This window comes from Gobius niger, assembly GCF_951799975.1.
Source record: "Gobius niger genome assembly, chromosome: 7".
NCBI classification, from domain to species: domain Eukaryota; kingdom Metazoa; phylum Chordata; class Actinopteri; order Gobiiformes; family Gobiidae; genus Gobius; species Gobius niger.
In genome coordinates this window covers 24,360,951-24,376,888 of record NC_136858.1, presented here as the reverse complement: position 1 = coordinate 24,376,888, position 15,938 = coordinate 24,360,951, and the positions used below count along the sequence as shown (strand labels likewise).

General features: G+C 41.2%; 1 protein-coding gene across 1 annotated transcript in view; it reads right to left on the bottom strand.

Annotated features, from left to right (window-relative positions):
* Nucleotides 1-15,938, bottom strand: part of LOC306965605 (uncharacterized protein) — a 111,256-nt gene that overhangs the window by 8,196 nt on the left and 87,122 nt on the right. Inside the window, exons 32-48 of the mRNA XM_079560119.1 lie at nt 15,775-15,828; nt 14,780-14,833; nt 14,624-14,677; nt 13,810-13,854; nt 12,438-12,488; nt 12,225-12,269; nt 10,925-10,951; nt 9,793-9,846; nt 9,037-9,081; nt 8,787-8,831; nt 8,636-8,698; nt 8,221-8,256; nt 6,576-6,620; nt 6,097-6,231; nt 4,777-4,843; nt 4,563-4,700; nt 813-890 (exon numbers count right to left, since the gene is read on the bottom strand). Coding sequence (XP_079416245.1) covers nt 813-890; nt 4,563-4,700; nt 4,777-4,843; nt 6,097-6,231; nt 6,576-6,620; nt 8,221-8,256; nt 8,636-8,698; nt 8,787-8,831; nt 9,037-9,081; nt 9,793-9,846; nt 10,925-10,951; nt 12,225-12,269; nt 12,438-12,488; nt 13,810-13,854; nt 14,624-14,677; nt 14,780-14,833; nt 15,775-15,828 — 1,036 coding nt within the window. The remainder of the gene's footprint in view (nt 1-812; nt 891-4,562; nt 4,701-4,776; nt 4,844-6,096; nt 6,232-6,575; nt 6,621-8,220; nt 8,257-8,635; nt 8,699-8,786; nt 8,832-9,036; nt 9,082-9,792; nt 9,847-10,924; nt 10,952-12,224; nt 12,270-12,437; nt 12,489-13,809; nt 13,855-14,623; nt 14,678-14,779; nt 14,834-15,774; nt 15,829-15,938) is intronic.

Below are 15,938 nucleotides of genomic sequence, written 5' to 3'. Positions count from 1 at the left end.
ACCTATGGTCAAGAGATTTGGGTAATGACCGAAAGGACAAGATCGCGAATAAAAGCGATGAAATGAGTTTCCTTCGCAGGGTGGCTGGGCGCACCCTTCGAGATCGGGTGAGGAGCTCAGTTACCCGGGAGGAGCTCGGAGTAGAATCGCTGCTCCTTAACGTCGAAAGGAGCCAGCTGAGGTGGCTAGGGCATCTGTTCCGGATGCCTCCTGGTCGCCTCCCGCGGGAGGTGTTCCAGGCATGTCCTAGTGGGAAGAGGCCTCGTGGAAGGTCCAGGGCACGCTGGTGGGACTATGTCTCCGAGCTGGCCTGGTGTCGCCTCGGGGTCCCCCCAGAACAGCTGGAGGAGGTGTGCGTGGATCGGGAAATCTGGGCATCTCTACTGAGACTGCTGCCCCCACGACCCGGCCCCGGATAAAGCGGAAGAAAATGGATGGATGGATGGATGGATTGTTTATGGTTGTTCCAGAAGCTTCTGATTTTTAACAGAAAGTGAAAAGCAAAACCCGCTAAATGACTTCCACTGCCCCCTTGACTGACATTGCAAATTAAGTTTTAACATGACATGGGAATATGTAGCTGTCAGAAAAGAGAAAAAAAAGGGCAACATATCTACAGTGATTACTATACAATGCAAATGTCAAAATATAGGAAAAATAAAAATAATAACTTCATTTACAGCAGAGGGGTAGGAATATTTAAAAAAATAAAAAATAAATTTATATTTACTTAAGAGAATTTTTAGCACCTACGATTTATATTTAGGATTTACAGACAGATAATGATAAACTCCATACAAAATGGTGCTTACCTGGTGGTCCCATAGGCCCTTCATCACCTGGCAGCCCGAAACCCATCTGTCCTCTCTCTCCTTTCTGGCCTCTGTGTCCTGAAAACAAAAAGTACATACTGTTTGTCTTTGAGGAGTTGAATAGTGAAAGGATAAATTGGGCTGCATTAGGTTGACGGGTATGTTAGAAAGATTAGTACATAAGCCACAATGCCATCCCAGTGCGTTCAGCAAGGATACACGTCTGCAACCTTCACAACTGCCAGTCAAACAGACACCCGTTTGGATGATCTAAATAACAATCGCAACAATGACAGTGTCAAGCATCAAGCCCGCTATTATTATGAGAAAAGCAACTCTAGTTGTGCGCATGAAAACAGGCTACTCTCAATTCGCAGTTTCCATCCCAAAGCTTTGAATAATAAAAGACGCACTGATGCCCTGTCAAAACAGAAATCATCAAACAAACCATCTGAGTTGGTTCCACTGAGAAGGTGTCAAGGCTTTTCCCGCTCTCTGTCAACAATGAAGCCACAAGTAACTGTCTTTGAAGATTCCTGAATGAGCAGTTAAAAGCTTTCTTTTCAATCACAGACCCTGAAATCCATGGTGGCTGACCCATCATATAAATGTGCATTTGAGGCAAAATGGTTAAGTCAAGAAATTATGAGCTCAAAAGACAAATAATTCACTCAACACAGAGAGAAGTGCGCATAACAATCAGCTACAGTGCAGAACAGCTCTCGTGTTAAACCACATGCAAGTCTTTTATGTAAATCTAAAAGGTTTAAAAAATGCAAACACAAAGTCATTCTTGGTCTGTCAAACTTAAGCTGATAACCACGGCACAGTTGCATTTCACTGTGTACAACTATAGGCATGCGATCGTACTCATCAAAGCCTTCTTCATGCAGAGTGCTCCATAACAAGCTGCATACCAAGTACACATCTAAGAGCCTAAGCAAAAGTCTCTCCCCACAAGGCACTTAAAATAATGGAGTCTAAGGACCAGCGCTCCCATAAAGTGCATCAGAAGCATTGACAGTATTGAGCATCACACTGCCACAGCCCAGAGAGAAACGCCTCATCGGTAACATGTCACAGGGAAAAAAATAAAAAACACTCTCATGAATGCTCCAAAAAAGAGAGGGGGCAGCCTCACAATGCAGCAGTAATGAGACTTCTTTCAACACTCACAGGGCCCCGGGCACTCATTCTTGGAGGAGACAGGCCATGGAGGAAAGAGCACTGTACCTTAAGCAACACAATATTCTGAAAAGGCCAACAAAACACGAGGTGGCTGCTGAAATTTGATAAATAGAGAATGGATAATAGATGAGTACAAACACCAGCAGTAATGATGGGCAATTAGTTAATATTGAATGATTTTTGAACACATGTTAAGCCTCTAAGTTTTGACATAAACGCTCATGCTGAGGCAAAACAGAAAAAGAAAAAAAAACACCATTCAGTTGAAAGAGCAATATAATGGCATTTTACACCAACAATGTACCAGCACACAAGGAAGGTACAGTCCATTGAATCATAAAAGAAATTCTAGAAAAAAAAAGTATGACAAGGACTCACGCACAAATCAGAATACAGAACACAGATACATTGAAAATATGACTAACCCCATATTTTCCCATCAACACAAAAACTACACATCAGTAAATTGCATCATATTTTTGATACTTTCCTGAATGGCTACACAGGTCTTCTTAGTGAAATGATTGGCATTGGCTGCCATCCAATTTCTAATGAGCTACTGTTTTTTTTTTGTTTTTTTTGGGAGAAATTGTACACTAGCTCTCCTTTTAGGGTTTGTATCGTAAACAAAACATAGCTTATAAGATTTGGTAATTAGCATTCCCTCGTTTTTTCACACTGTGTGCCAACCCTTTTGACCTTGGGGTTGTACAGTACATTTCACTAAATAGCTTGCATCAATCAATGTTTAAGAAAAGTATAACACAATGGCTCACAAGTACAATGAAAGAGGAAAACAGGAGAGAAAAGAGGGAAACAATGCTCTTCTCAGAACTATGTAAAAACTTAGACCCAAGTGAAACCATGAGAAAAAACAAACAAAAACAAATCTTAACCCAACAAACAGGGGGTATTTTTCTTCATAAACAATTCACTTTGGCGTCCTGAAAAATAAGTCAAATTGGATATTCCAAAGGAGCAGTCTCTAGCGATGTATGACGAGAAATAATGAGGAAATATTACCCCTTCTCTCCCCGGTTGAGTGGAGGCACAAGTCGACAAAGAAAAATTAAGAAACCTGTTGACTTTTGGATTTGTCATGGGAAATAACTTTTAGCTTTTTAGTTCTAGTACATATTCCTTGCAGGTTTTTATTAAAATCATCTACAAAATATTAATATGAAGCATAAAAAACACGAAAACAACATTCAATAAATGTGTTATGCAAACGGCATAAACACAAGCAAAAACATTTTAGTCTAGTCAGTGCCTACATTAGCAATCCTCCACGGCATTGTACTCAGCAGCATGTACAATCAAAGCAGTCGAGATAATGTAAATGGTCTTAATAATGTGAGGTAGATAGAAAAACTCCAGCACAGGGGTGCTCTGAAGTGCACCGATCAGTCCACTTTAAAACTTAAGATAGCTTAGCTAAAGTCAATACTAAGCAAACAAGCCAAGAGTTAACCATTAGTGTAGAACGAGCAGCCAGAGAGTCCCCAAGATTAAGATGTCCGGCCTTTACACTGACTCCTGTAGTGTTTAGAGCTTGCTTATTTCAGAGTAGAGTTTCAGTACTGTGGCTCTTTCCTGTCCACTTTCATAAAACTTTCTCTTTTTCTTCTTTTGTCTTCATATTTTCCCCAGCCGCTGTCCTCTGCTTCAGTCTGCTTTGATATATGGCTCTAGCAAGAGAGAAATGCCCATGAATCCTATTCGAAATACACGTGTCAGCCCCCCCACAAATCCACCCTGTCACCCGGGTTTGAACTAAAATGCTTTTCTTTACAGCTAGAGATTGGGGTTGCTCACTTTGGGAGCTTTATGGCAGTGATGCAGTTCTGTAGTGTAGCACGCATTTCTTCACCAGCTCTGTCTCATACTGCAGTATAGCAGTATATCTACAACAGAGGAGGGAAGTACTCATTAAATGTACTGCAGTGAAAGTGCTTGTGTAGTATATATATATAGATTAAAAACAAATTGACCACCTATAACTTGAGGAAGGAGAAAGCTTAATGTATAGCTGATCGTCGAGAGGATAAGGCTGCTGCACAAACATTATTCTATCCTCAGTGCAGTGGGTTTGAGTCCTGGCTCTAATTATTTCTGATTTAAAAAAAAATAAAAGTTAAAGCTCAGTTTGCATTAGTCATATATTCTGCTTTAATTGAGATTACAATGATTAGTAAAGAAAATAACACACAGTTAACTGGGCTTGAATGTCTGCCCTTTGAGTTGCTAAACCTCTCCACTGAGCTGTCATGCACACGAGATGCCACTCCAAGACCAAATATGGAGGGAGGAATAATTTTCAGCTAGCTCCAGCAGGTGGAGCTTAGAGAAAACCCAGAGTTTTGGATCATCAAATTCTGAAATGAATATAACCGCGTCAGATCTGATGATTGTATTTTCTGATTATTCCAGTTTGCGCTTTTTTTGGACCATGTAAACATAGCCAAACGTAGCCATTGAGGACTGCATAGACAGTGAAGAGCTCAACCAACGACTAAATTGGTAAAAATGTCCTCACTTCTTCACACAAATCTGGAAATCTACCTTGGGGACCAGGAGGACCAGGCTCTCCCGCGGTGCCTGGAAACCCGTCTCTGCCCGGTGGTCCTGGAGGTCCTTGGATATGAGCAGCCAAAATCCCTGTCGGACTCTTTTGGATCAGGGAGGCGTGCGACACTTTTTCTATAAGGATGCACAATTCATGAGTATTAGAAAAAGGACAATAAATCACAATGGGGCAACGTCTTGGCTCTCTTACCCTCCATAGTCCTCAGCACTTCATTTCGAATGATTGTTTTCAGCTCTTCTAAGAATCCAGGATCACCCTGTATCCGTCAGATGAAAGCAACAACATGGTGTTCATTTGAGGTACTTGAAATAAGATATTTATCATTTATCTGAATGGAAAGTGAACATATAAAGTGAAAAGGGTACGTTTTACAGTGATTCTTATTAATTCTATCAACAAATATAGTATTTCACTCATTATGTAGTATGTCAACACACTAGTGCCTCATGCAATAATAATAATACAGCTGGATGATGGTTGGGTAAATAACATTTGGAATTTAAACCTAAACCATTAACATTATGTGAATTAAGTAGACAGCATACAGCATGATCAGTAACCACCATGGGCTTGCAGCTAACGACATTAAAACAATAGTAGCCTTGGACTCATTCAACCCTGTTTTCATTTGTGCTGTGGGTGTTATGTAACTGTGTAGACTAGAGTATGTGCAAAATTTCGGTGACACCCAGGGGCGCTGCTGAGCTGGAGTCACACCCACGTAAAGCTGTATCTCTGTGTTCCCATCTCTCCCTCCCTGACCTTCCCTCGCGCCGAGCCGATCAGGAGTGGGAAGTGTGGAGCAGAAAAAGAACAGTAAACCTTTTCTGCAACCAGTCTTTTTGATGTTTCATGTAGAAACCTGTAGTGCCTGTGCCATTTTAACACACAAAGAGTGAGAGGAGTCCAGTTATACAAGCTTCAGGAAGGAATGTGGGCAAAATTGATTCAGAGAAGGACTGAGTGATTCAATGCAAATGATAGCAATAACAAAAGCTATGGTAAAGAAATGTTGTCCCAGGGTTAATTCGGCCCATTTTAAATGTCCTTTTGGGGCACAATTGACAACTTATAGCAGAGCGAGGTCTAGATCCCTTCATCCACGTTCAACACAAGAATCAGGGATATAGTTTATAATGCCACAATATTCATTACATACATCCCTATGAATACAACTGGTTTATCAAAAAAAAAAAAAAAAAATGCTTATGTAAAGTGCACTGTCAGAGTAAAATCTGGAAAAAACAACATTTGATTACTCTTCATTACCTTGCAATTGAACCAAGGACTCTGCTGCTCTGAAGTGAAAGTACTAACCACTGTAGCACTATGCTGCTTCTTTAATGCTTTTTTATGATGATGATGATGATTAAGATGATGATTGTTGTCATTGATAAAAATAATGATTGATCATGCCCAGCCCTGTAGTTATTGCTGCGGTAATAACAAATGGGGATCTGTGATAAAGATAAAGTCCCAGTATATTCAGGAAGTGTCAGATTAATTTACCAATAGGTTTGTGCTCCCCAGCTGTCCTGGAGCACCAGGGTCTCCCTTTTGGCCTTCTGGACCCACTGGGCCAGTTTCACCGTTGCGTCCTCGCTCTCCCTGGACACCTCTCGCTCCGGGAATACCAGGGTCACCCTACGGTATTAGAAAAACCATTAGACGGTTCAGTACAACATTCTCAGTGTAGAGCTGCTACTCCTCTAACGTGAGGAGCTAGCTGAGAAGTCTCCCATAGGATCTGCCGAAAATAAATGTGAACATTATATTTGGCTTCTCATTCTTATCACACACTATTTGCGATGCATTACTCAAACATGATGTTTTTAATGGGAAACTGTGAGCACAAACATCCTTTATCTAGTGCAGAGGTGGTTGTGAGATTAGCTCTGTTTGTGCAGTAGTTAAGACTTTTATTTGAATGAAAATTAATATGCACCTCCGCTCGAGTCAGGCTGACTCACACAGTGCACGGTACTCACACGTTCTCCTTTTGAGCCTCTGTCTCCAAGCCTCCCCGTCTCTCCCTGAGGAAAAGAGTACATGTTTCAACTATTTTTCTGAATTATGAATAATCACAGACACTACAATTATGCTCGATTATTAAATTAGGCATTCAATAACAACTGCAGTGGCAAAACGCCTCATTCCTTACTATCAGTCAGTTTTTATTTATTAAGCATCAGGATTTTGTACTCGAGTACACACTTTGAGTAGGCTACTCCTTCTGCTTCAGCATATTGCACTGCAGCTAAACCTAATTCATGGCTTAATTATGTGTCTCGAATATTAATATTCATTCTTGTTCTATTTCAGTCTAGGTCAATGCATTATTTACCCTCTACGCTAGTTAGTAGTAAAATAGTAGCTCAAATACATGTAATATGAATTCAATATAACTAGTGTATTGACACAGCTTTTCTCAGATAGATTCTCATATTTGGCCAAAGTTTTAAATCGGTTCGTTGCCCGAAGCCTGTTTGACTTTGAGAAACACAGATTTATGTGCATTGATCGGCTATTTCCCTGCCCGGGTGCATTGCTTGTGTATTATCTCCCTGTATACTATTTCACCTTCTGCAATGTCATCCTCCCCCTGCCTCTTCCTCATTGTATTGTGAGAGGCACCTGCTTTTCTCACCACCTGTCTCCACTCTATAGTCTTCTGTATGTAAGTCCTTCGGAGACTGCCTGTTGGCTTGTGTCACAACTTCCAGTGTCTTCCAATTCCTCCCTGTCACTCCTCATTGGCTCCCCCTTAACTGTGCTCACTGCCAATCCCGTCGAGAGCATCTTTCTATCAATTTCCAAGTGGATTACGGGTGCCATGCAAAAGACAATGTGGCACGGCATGGTTTTAAAGCAGCCGTGTCTTTGTGTTGCTCCTACTCCCCTGCCTAGTCTAATCTGAGCGGCTTCGGTATTCCCTGTTGGATGATGGGAAGCTTAAATCTATCATCTATCCCAGTGAAAATCGCTTCCCTGAGCATTACATTAAGGTGTGCAAGGAGGAGCGAGAAGGGACTAGAGGCACATAGATCACCTGCTAGATGGCACTGTTGCTGCATGATAAAGTTATGCAGGGGTGCTATGTCAAGACTGTAGAGTGGATCAGCACGGCTCAGATGCTGGTTGAAATTATATGAACTAATTGCATGGAGAAAAGCGTTCACTGAGAATGTCACTGAGGTGTAGGTGACGAAGATAGGCAAAGAACAGCTGGTTGTTTGTCCGTTATGTCCTTTATCGTACAAGTCACTTTGCACTAACTGAGGCAATTGCTGCGCAGTAGATTTCATCAGGCGACTTGTTTAAGACAAGGCATATTTATTTTAATTTGAAGTTTATCAGACATGGAGAAATGTATGTTATATTTGGTGCAGTGGTGCTCTATAGCAAACATTGTATCGTTCGCTTGGAGCAAGTACGATATAATGAGGGTTAAAGTAATGAAAGCCAAAAAGTCTTAAAAGTGCATATTCTATTTAGGTTTTTATCAAATCTTGAATATGCAAATGAGCTTAATTCACTCCTGACGATGTTGCCTGAGGTTGGATAAGAATCTGCTGAGCCATCTTTTTGAATTCAGATGAAGTACTCTTCTATAAGGGGATTTGTTGTACTCACCTTGTATCCAGGGGTCCCATCTTTTCCAGGACGGCCCTGTTGGAGAGGAAAAACACAAACACAGACATTTTGGTAACCTTCGATTGGATCAGCGCTGTTGCTCTCAGTAGTTAATGAGATTTCTCAAAAAGGGATAATGATCCTGATTGCAGCGCGCACACTACTCCATTGTGCACATACAGGAAACCATTTCTGATGGTAATTACATAGTAACATAATCATCAGCAGCACAACGTATTCCCTCCATATTGTACAGCTTGTCTCCATGTATTCAAAGAAATAACAATGGCTCAAGAATCTAATCGAAATAAACGGCACTCAAGCAGCATGCTTTCTATTAGAAAGCGGTAGGTAGTATCTACAGTGATTACATCCAGCATGAAAGATTGAAACAAAAATCATATAGCATCCTTACAGGAGGACCTTGGGGTCCCTCAGGCCCTGGAAATCCGGTCTCTCCGATTGGCCCCCGCTCGCCCTAAGAACAGACAGAGTGTGTGTCAGTGGCTGTGACAAAGAAGTGACGTGGGACTGACAGCTCAAAGAGAGTAAAGAGAGCGGCTCACCGGCTCCCCTGGGATCCCTGGCTCTCCTCGCGCACCGGGCTTCCCCTGTCAATCACACATAAGAGAAGAGCTCCACTCAGGGTGTCATTTTTGCAACTCATCTGGAACTTTCTGCTTAATATCCTCTGGTAGAAATCACAGTTTATAAGCATTTTATTATGAACTCCACACCTGCTGATGGTGCTAGTATTAGCGCAGAAAGTATTGAAGTGTAATAAAGTGAAATAAACTTTAATAAAACTGTACTCACTGCACTTCCAGGTATTCCCTGTGGACCAGGTGTGCCAAGGTCCCCCTGAAGAAAACCATTTTAAATTGTACTTAAAATATAGCACTCATATTGGTGGTAAACATATCTACATAAATCTTTAAGTTCAGAAAATGACTATATTGGTTATAATGGATAATACAGATTGGTGCAACGTCTTCAGTGATGAAGTTGCTGTATTGGAATGTTGGGGTGAATAAGGAGCTGAACTGTGGGCTATGATTGAGAATGAGTTTCCTGCGCAGGGTGGAAGGGAGCGAGAGATAGGATGATGAGAGCTTGAAGTAGAGTCACTGCTCCTCGAAGTAGAATCAGTGCTCCTCGACGTTGAGAGAGAGCGCTGATGTGGCTTAGGCATCTATCTTGGATGCCTCTCTCGGGAGGTTTTTCAGTGTCCAACAGTAGGAGGGCTTTGGACATGCTGGAGGGACTAGTTTACTGGGAACACCCTGGGTCCCTCAAAGGAACGGAAGGAAGTATCTGAGGTGAGGGAAGTCAGAGAGTCTCTTCTTAAACTGATGCCTCTGAGACCTGGCCCCAGAAGCGGAGGGAAATGGGGGGGATGGAAACACAAAAAAATCAGCCTCACACACATTGTACTTTTTTTTTAATCTTAGTCATAGTTCCATGTGTGAATGGGTGATGGCATTAAATTAGTCTTCAACCTAAAAGTGCCTATAGAAAATAATGAATTACACAGCTTTGGCATGTGGAGTAATTTTAACCAGGTTCTCTTACCTTGGCACCAGGAAGCCCTTCGAGCCCTGGTAATCCCATGAGCCCTTGCTCGCCCTACAGAACAAAACAAAAGATCATTAGTGGAGTAGTTATATCATGTGCTACAGTCAGACTCGAAGGTGTTTTTGGCATTGGTTATCATCAATACCAGAAGTAAATTGTTTGTACTACAGTACATGGCTTCCAGATATTCTTAAGCCTGTATGTGAGAGCACACAAAACAGGAAAATCCAATCTCACCATCCTCCTATACACCTGGTCACGTTAAAATAGCACCTCACTTGTCAATACAAAGTGAATTCTAGGGGGACAAAGCTTCAACCCCAGCACATTATTTATGTGATCTTTTGACACGCACTGTCACACCTTGTATGCTTGAGTCGAGCTAGAAAATAAGACCCTATTTGACAATCACAATCGGACTAAAAATAGACAGCCATTTCCAAGCCCTCTGCGCAGCACCTTCTAGCTCAAGCTGCCATGAAGAAATGCCATTACAGCGAACAGGGGGCCAAAGCAGCACTGACAGAGACGGATTGTGCAGGTAATTGTCACACATGTAGATTGTCGAGAATAAAGGAGCGTGCCTATAAAGGAAAGGAGAGTGGGCTGTAGCCAGAGGATCAGCTGTGAGACAGATTGGGGCAATTCCAACCACTGCACCCTGGTCCACGTGCACTATTTATTACAATGTCAAATTAGCATCCTGGTGAAAAATCACTGAGCTGCAAAACAATAAAAAATGCAATTGGCCCCGTGCGGATAAGGAATTCAAGTTGATGGCACTTGCTTCGACCTGCTTCATGTTTCTATGTACCGCGGATTGTTTTCAAGAAATCACTAAAGGGAGAGGGAGGAGAGGCGTTTGAAGTGCAGAGAAAGGGGTTATGGGTTGCCACTGGCAAGACAATATGGTACAACAGTTTCATGTTTTCGGGAGACATGTTCATTTTTTGTTGTGTGCTTGAGCTCTGCAGAGAACACGGGTAAGAGCAGAGGCTGGAGGGTGTATTGACTGGTTCTGCAGAGACACTACAACAGACAAAGCTACTGACTTCTGTCCTACTTTTCTTGGTGCTTCAAAAATAGACAAATAATTCAAGATAAATAAAATAAAAAGTGAAAAACTTACCACAAGCCCATCATCTCCTTTGGGACCCTTAAACAGGACAAAGCAGGACAGATTAGTCTTATAAATGTGACAAGTGCAACAATAAAACACATAAAAACGGTCTGAAATGACAATGTGCAGTCACTCAATGTTATGTACTCGAGAATTTATAGCACACATTATCTGCTGTCTTTTTGTTGAATTTCACCTTATAAATCATTCTTGTACATAATCAAGGTGATATAGTGCGTCATCTACTGCAAACACTGGGCCATTTCACAGTTTCTGCCACTCTGCATCTTTTCACACCAAAAGGACATATTGATATATAGGTGCCCTTGTCCCTCTTAACATTGATGAAGATGCTTTGCTATTGATTGGCCGGGAGGAGCTGTGAGGCCGTGATGGATGCAGTACAGAGCACAGCGCGCCATCCCGATTACAAACTGTCTGATAAGAAGGGGCAGGGGGAGTTGATAAGCAAATCAGGTCACTCGCACTGGATTCATGTTGGGGCTATTTCATGGTGTGGAGAGAGCTCTGGGTGAGGTAAGAGAAGGAAAAATTCTTTCCAAGAAAGTTCCAATAAAATGTTACATTGTGGTGGTGAAAGTACTTGATTCCATTACTTAAATAAAAGTACACATACTCCTGGTACAAAAGGTAAAAGTTGCTCAGTAAATATTTTACTCAAGTAAGTACTGAAATATTTGCATTTGAAAAACATAGTTGTAGAGAGTACAACTATGTTTAAATAAATGCTATGAATAATAACTTGGGGACACAAAGGGGACAAACTTCCTTCCATGTTGTGAGTCAATGGCATTGACAGCAGTACCTGTTCTCGAAGGTGCATCTTTAGGCTTTTAAAACAGACAAAACACATTGCCAAATTTCCTTTTTACTTTGGAGCATTTAGAGACATGTAATGGAGTAAAAGTAATCTATCCATCTATCCTGCCCTGACGAAGACCACTTAATTGGCGAAACGCGTCGGTCTAGTGATGTCCCAGTAATATTCAAGGATTTTTACTCAAGTCAGAGTGGCTCGGATCGTTTCTTCTCTATCTATCTATCTATTGATCGATGGTGACAAATGCAAATCTTAACTATATGTATTGTACTTTGTGACGCTCATGTCAAACTTCTTCAGAACACAGTCGAAATCTCCACCAAACCTAAAACTCTGTAGAATAACCCGAGCACCATAGTGTCAGTGGATCACTTGATATTCAGGTCTTCTCTATGCTACAGTATCTACGTGCTGCTGCTGCTTCCACTGCACACTGTGAGGCTTCAAGCAAAGAGATCATATCCTTACCGGTGCACCAGGAGCTCCGGGGGGTCCTAAAATAGCTCCACTGCTCTGCAAAGACATATTTTCTAAATTTTATTACCCAGCTGTATATTTTACAATATAGGTCAAACACATTTAAACCACAAATTTATTCCTGACGTTATGATTGAAGACACCACTCACTAGTCCTTAAATCACTTTGTCACAATGGCTTTATGGCAGAGGCAGAGCCTTTACCTGCAGCTTGTAGAGACTGCTCATCCCATTGCCCTCAACGAATGGAACGCCCTGAAACAGAGTCGAGAATGTCAGCTTGAGCATTAGCTGAAAGCAGTACAGTAAGGCAGGAAAAGCTACATGAAAGTGATCAATAGCTCATTTAGAGATCACACAACTGGGAGCAAAAAGAGAGTGAAAAATATAAAGCATGGAAAAATCAAGAATGGTGAGCTTAATACTCGAGACATTGAACATTTTATACTGTAAAACTGAGTTGAGAAAATTAATCTCCAGTGTTTGGAGAGTTTGAAATATGACACAAAATGAATTCACTCAATTTCTTCCAGTTATTACACTCAGGCCTGTACCAGTAACTTTGGGCATTTGGTGTAGTTGACCTGTGTTTTTTACAAACTCATTAAAAAATGACCTTCTGGGTCAGGGTTTAAGGTGCATTATGCAACTTTTTATGCAAGATTTGCCACTCATACAGGCGCTGGGTCAATGCAAAAATCAAGTCTAAAATCACTGATGACCCTTATTACCACCTGAAGAAGCTTAAGTGCCACAGTTTGAGAATCAATGATATGAAAAGAGAAATGAATGAGATGAATTCTCTCATTCACCCAATTTGAATTACTCTTTACGTACATTAGTAAACAGTTGAAACATACCTGTCTTTGTACAACAGCAGAAATGTACAAAGAAGGAGATGGAACATTTGTCAAAGAAAAAATTATACAAAAATCATATAATAGATAATAGGAAAAGTCGATGCTCACTCTGCTTTAGAATCAACCGTATAATGGTATTATGACTGATGGAAAATTCAGAATCAACAAAGGCTTTCACTGCTGTAGCGAGGTAGTTTTTGTTTTACTCTGATAGACTGGTATACAGTAGTATTCTAAATATAGAGAGTCAAGGTTCTCATTTAAAACCAAGTGGCGGCCTGTGCCCTTTTCAGGCCACTGAGCCATCCCGAGTCCTCCCAGATCGCTGTTTATGAGCTGGAGGTGTGTGTGTGTGTGTGTGTGTGTGTGTGTGGGGGGGGGTTCAAGGGAAGCCTGATGAATTATAGATTCGCCTTTGGAAGTGCTTACTCACTGGCCTCTTAAAAGGAAGGGCCTATGATTCAACGCCAAGGCATGGGTCAGTCTGATTTTATCATGTTTGCAGATGTTTGTCAGGTCAGTTTCTCTTATTGGGCTAAATACAGGGAGAAAAAGGAGAATGTGCCTGCTTTATGAGGAAATACAAACAGTAAAAGGTTTAAACACGAGGACCATGATAACCCATACTGACAACAGTGGATGTTATAAGAGGGGTCACATTGACAGAGCATCAGCGTTAGAGGCTATCACTGCAAGACTCTGGGAGAGAAACTCACCGGAGGTCCTGGAAGTCCCGGCTTTCCAGGAGAGCCTTCATTTCCCTGAAGCACAGGAGCAAAAGTCAAAATGGTTCTAGAATTGTGCAAAAGTTAGTGGATACCTATCAGACAAAGGAGTTAATATTCTAGTGACTGGGGTTTAGGAGTTAGGGGTTTACTTTCCTCATAGTTGCCCCATCCTCTCTGCAAGCCCACCACACCTCTATTTTACCCAGAAGCCCCATTTAACCAGCCAAGCTTTTAAATCCCGTTTGCCTGAACTCTCAACTCCATCCTTCCAATGTCCCTTTATTTTGTCTTTCAGCGCAGACTCTCTTGATCTAAAAGGGGTCCTGAAACCGAAGGGCAGACTGTGTTTTTTGTGTTTTGGTACAACCACCCAGTCTCATCTGCCCAGCATCAGCTTATATATTCTTCAATTGCACCCTGTTATAGCATGGTTCTCACAGCAACTGACTTAATGTGAAGTATAAAACATATTGAGTTAAACTGTAGAAGTTAATAGCTAAAGCCTACAATTATGGACTACAATTTTGCTGATTGTGAATTTTAATATCAAAATGACTTAATGAGATAAAATTTCTGCCAATGATGAATCTACATAAAAAGTTGGTTCATTTATTGTGCTTTATGTGTTAGCAAGTATTTGAGTCCAGGTAGAGCCACTAATGGTGTCAAAGCATTGGAGAAGAGGACACGGTCTGCATTAATATCCCATCAAGAACAGTCAGTTATTTCAATAAATACAGCTAAACTATATTGGACTCCACTTGATGAAAAATGTTAGAACAACAAAGAAGCAGTATGCTACCTTTTCTCCTTTTGTTCCTTGTTGTGCAGTTGGACCGGGCCTACCCATAATCCCCTGTAAACAAAGCAGTGCAAAAAACATGACCTTCACAAAGCTGTGTTTTTCTTCTCAATGGTCATGCTCTAATTAGGCCTTAGCCCCTTCAGAGAGTCTTACCGGGGCTCCAGTCCGACCGGCCACTCCAGGGAGGCCTGGGACTCCAGCAGGGCCCTGCAAAAGATTAAAACACACTTAAAGACAAATTACATTTACACTTGTGGTAAACAGTGGGAGGAAAAAGTATGTGAAGCCGTTGGAATTTCTTACAGTACATTTCTGCCTAAACTAGTCACTAAAAACATGTACAATAGGCCAGGATGACTGTGAGTGTGTTTGAGAGTGCGCTTGGGGGACGACGGATGGAAATTAGCCCAAGGCTATAATCCGGTGTGGCTTGTTTACATGCATGAAACCCATGTATGTTCATTAACATGCACTGTCCCAACCAAATAAACCAATAAAAAATGTGGTCTGATTTTTATTCAAATCACAAGAACAAGTAAGTGAGTAAACAGTGTCTGCTTAAACTAATACCACCCAAACAATTACATGTTGTCATATTTTTATTGGCCATAACATGTAAACATTCATTCCAAAGGGTCCACATACTTTTTCCTCCCACTGTATATACCCCATATCATACAGGTTCATTCATTTCACTGCAACACTTGACGGGATATTAAAATTATGTGCAAATGTATTAAAGTTTAATAAAACTCTGTTGCTGTAAGTGAGGTCAGTCAAATTGTCGACGATAAATATGAGCAATAACAAGCCATTGTTCAAACGCATGTTTCAGTATGAAATCTTATAACATCATGCATTCTGCGATGCCTGTTGTTTTGTCTTGTTAAAAGTTGACTCAAGCAGCGTTTTCAAAACGAGCACACAATCAGTGAACTTTTGCAAAAAACATTTCTGTTTGCAAAGCAGGGTCAAAGGGCCTAAACACAGAAAGGAGTGGCATTTTATAACGTGCTTTAATATACAATATTCATGACAATAAATTATCATTCTTTTGAAGTAGTTCCTCCTGATGCCATGGCACTTCCAGATAGTTAGCTCATCACTCGATGCATTTGTTTTTGTGATCAAACTATTTTTCTGCTCACCTCATCTCCTTTATCTCCGGTGGGACCTGGGAACCCTCTCTCGCCTTTCACTCCCTGCAGAAATCACACACAGACACCCACAGGCAGAGAAAAAAATGTTGTGTTTTTCACCAAACATGAAAAAAGCCTAAAACTAAAGGCTGACGGGTGTAAACAAAACTGTC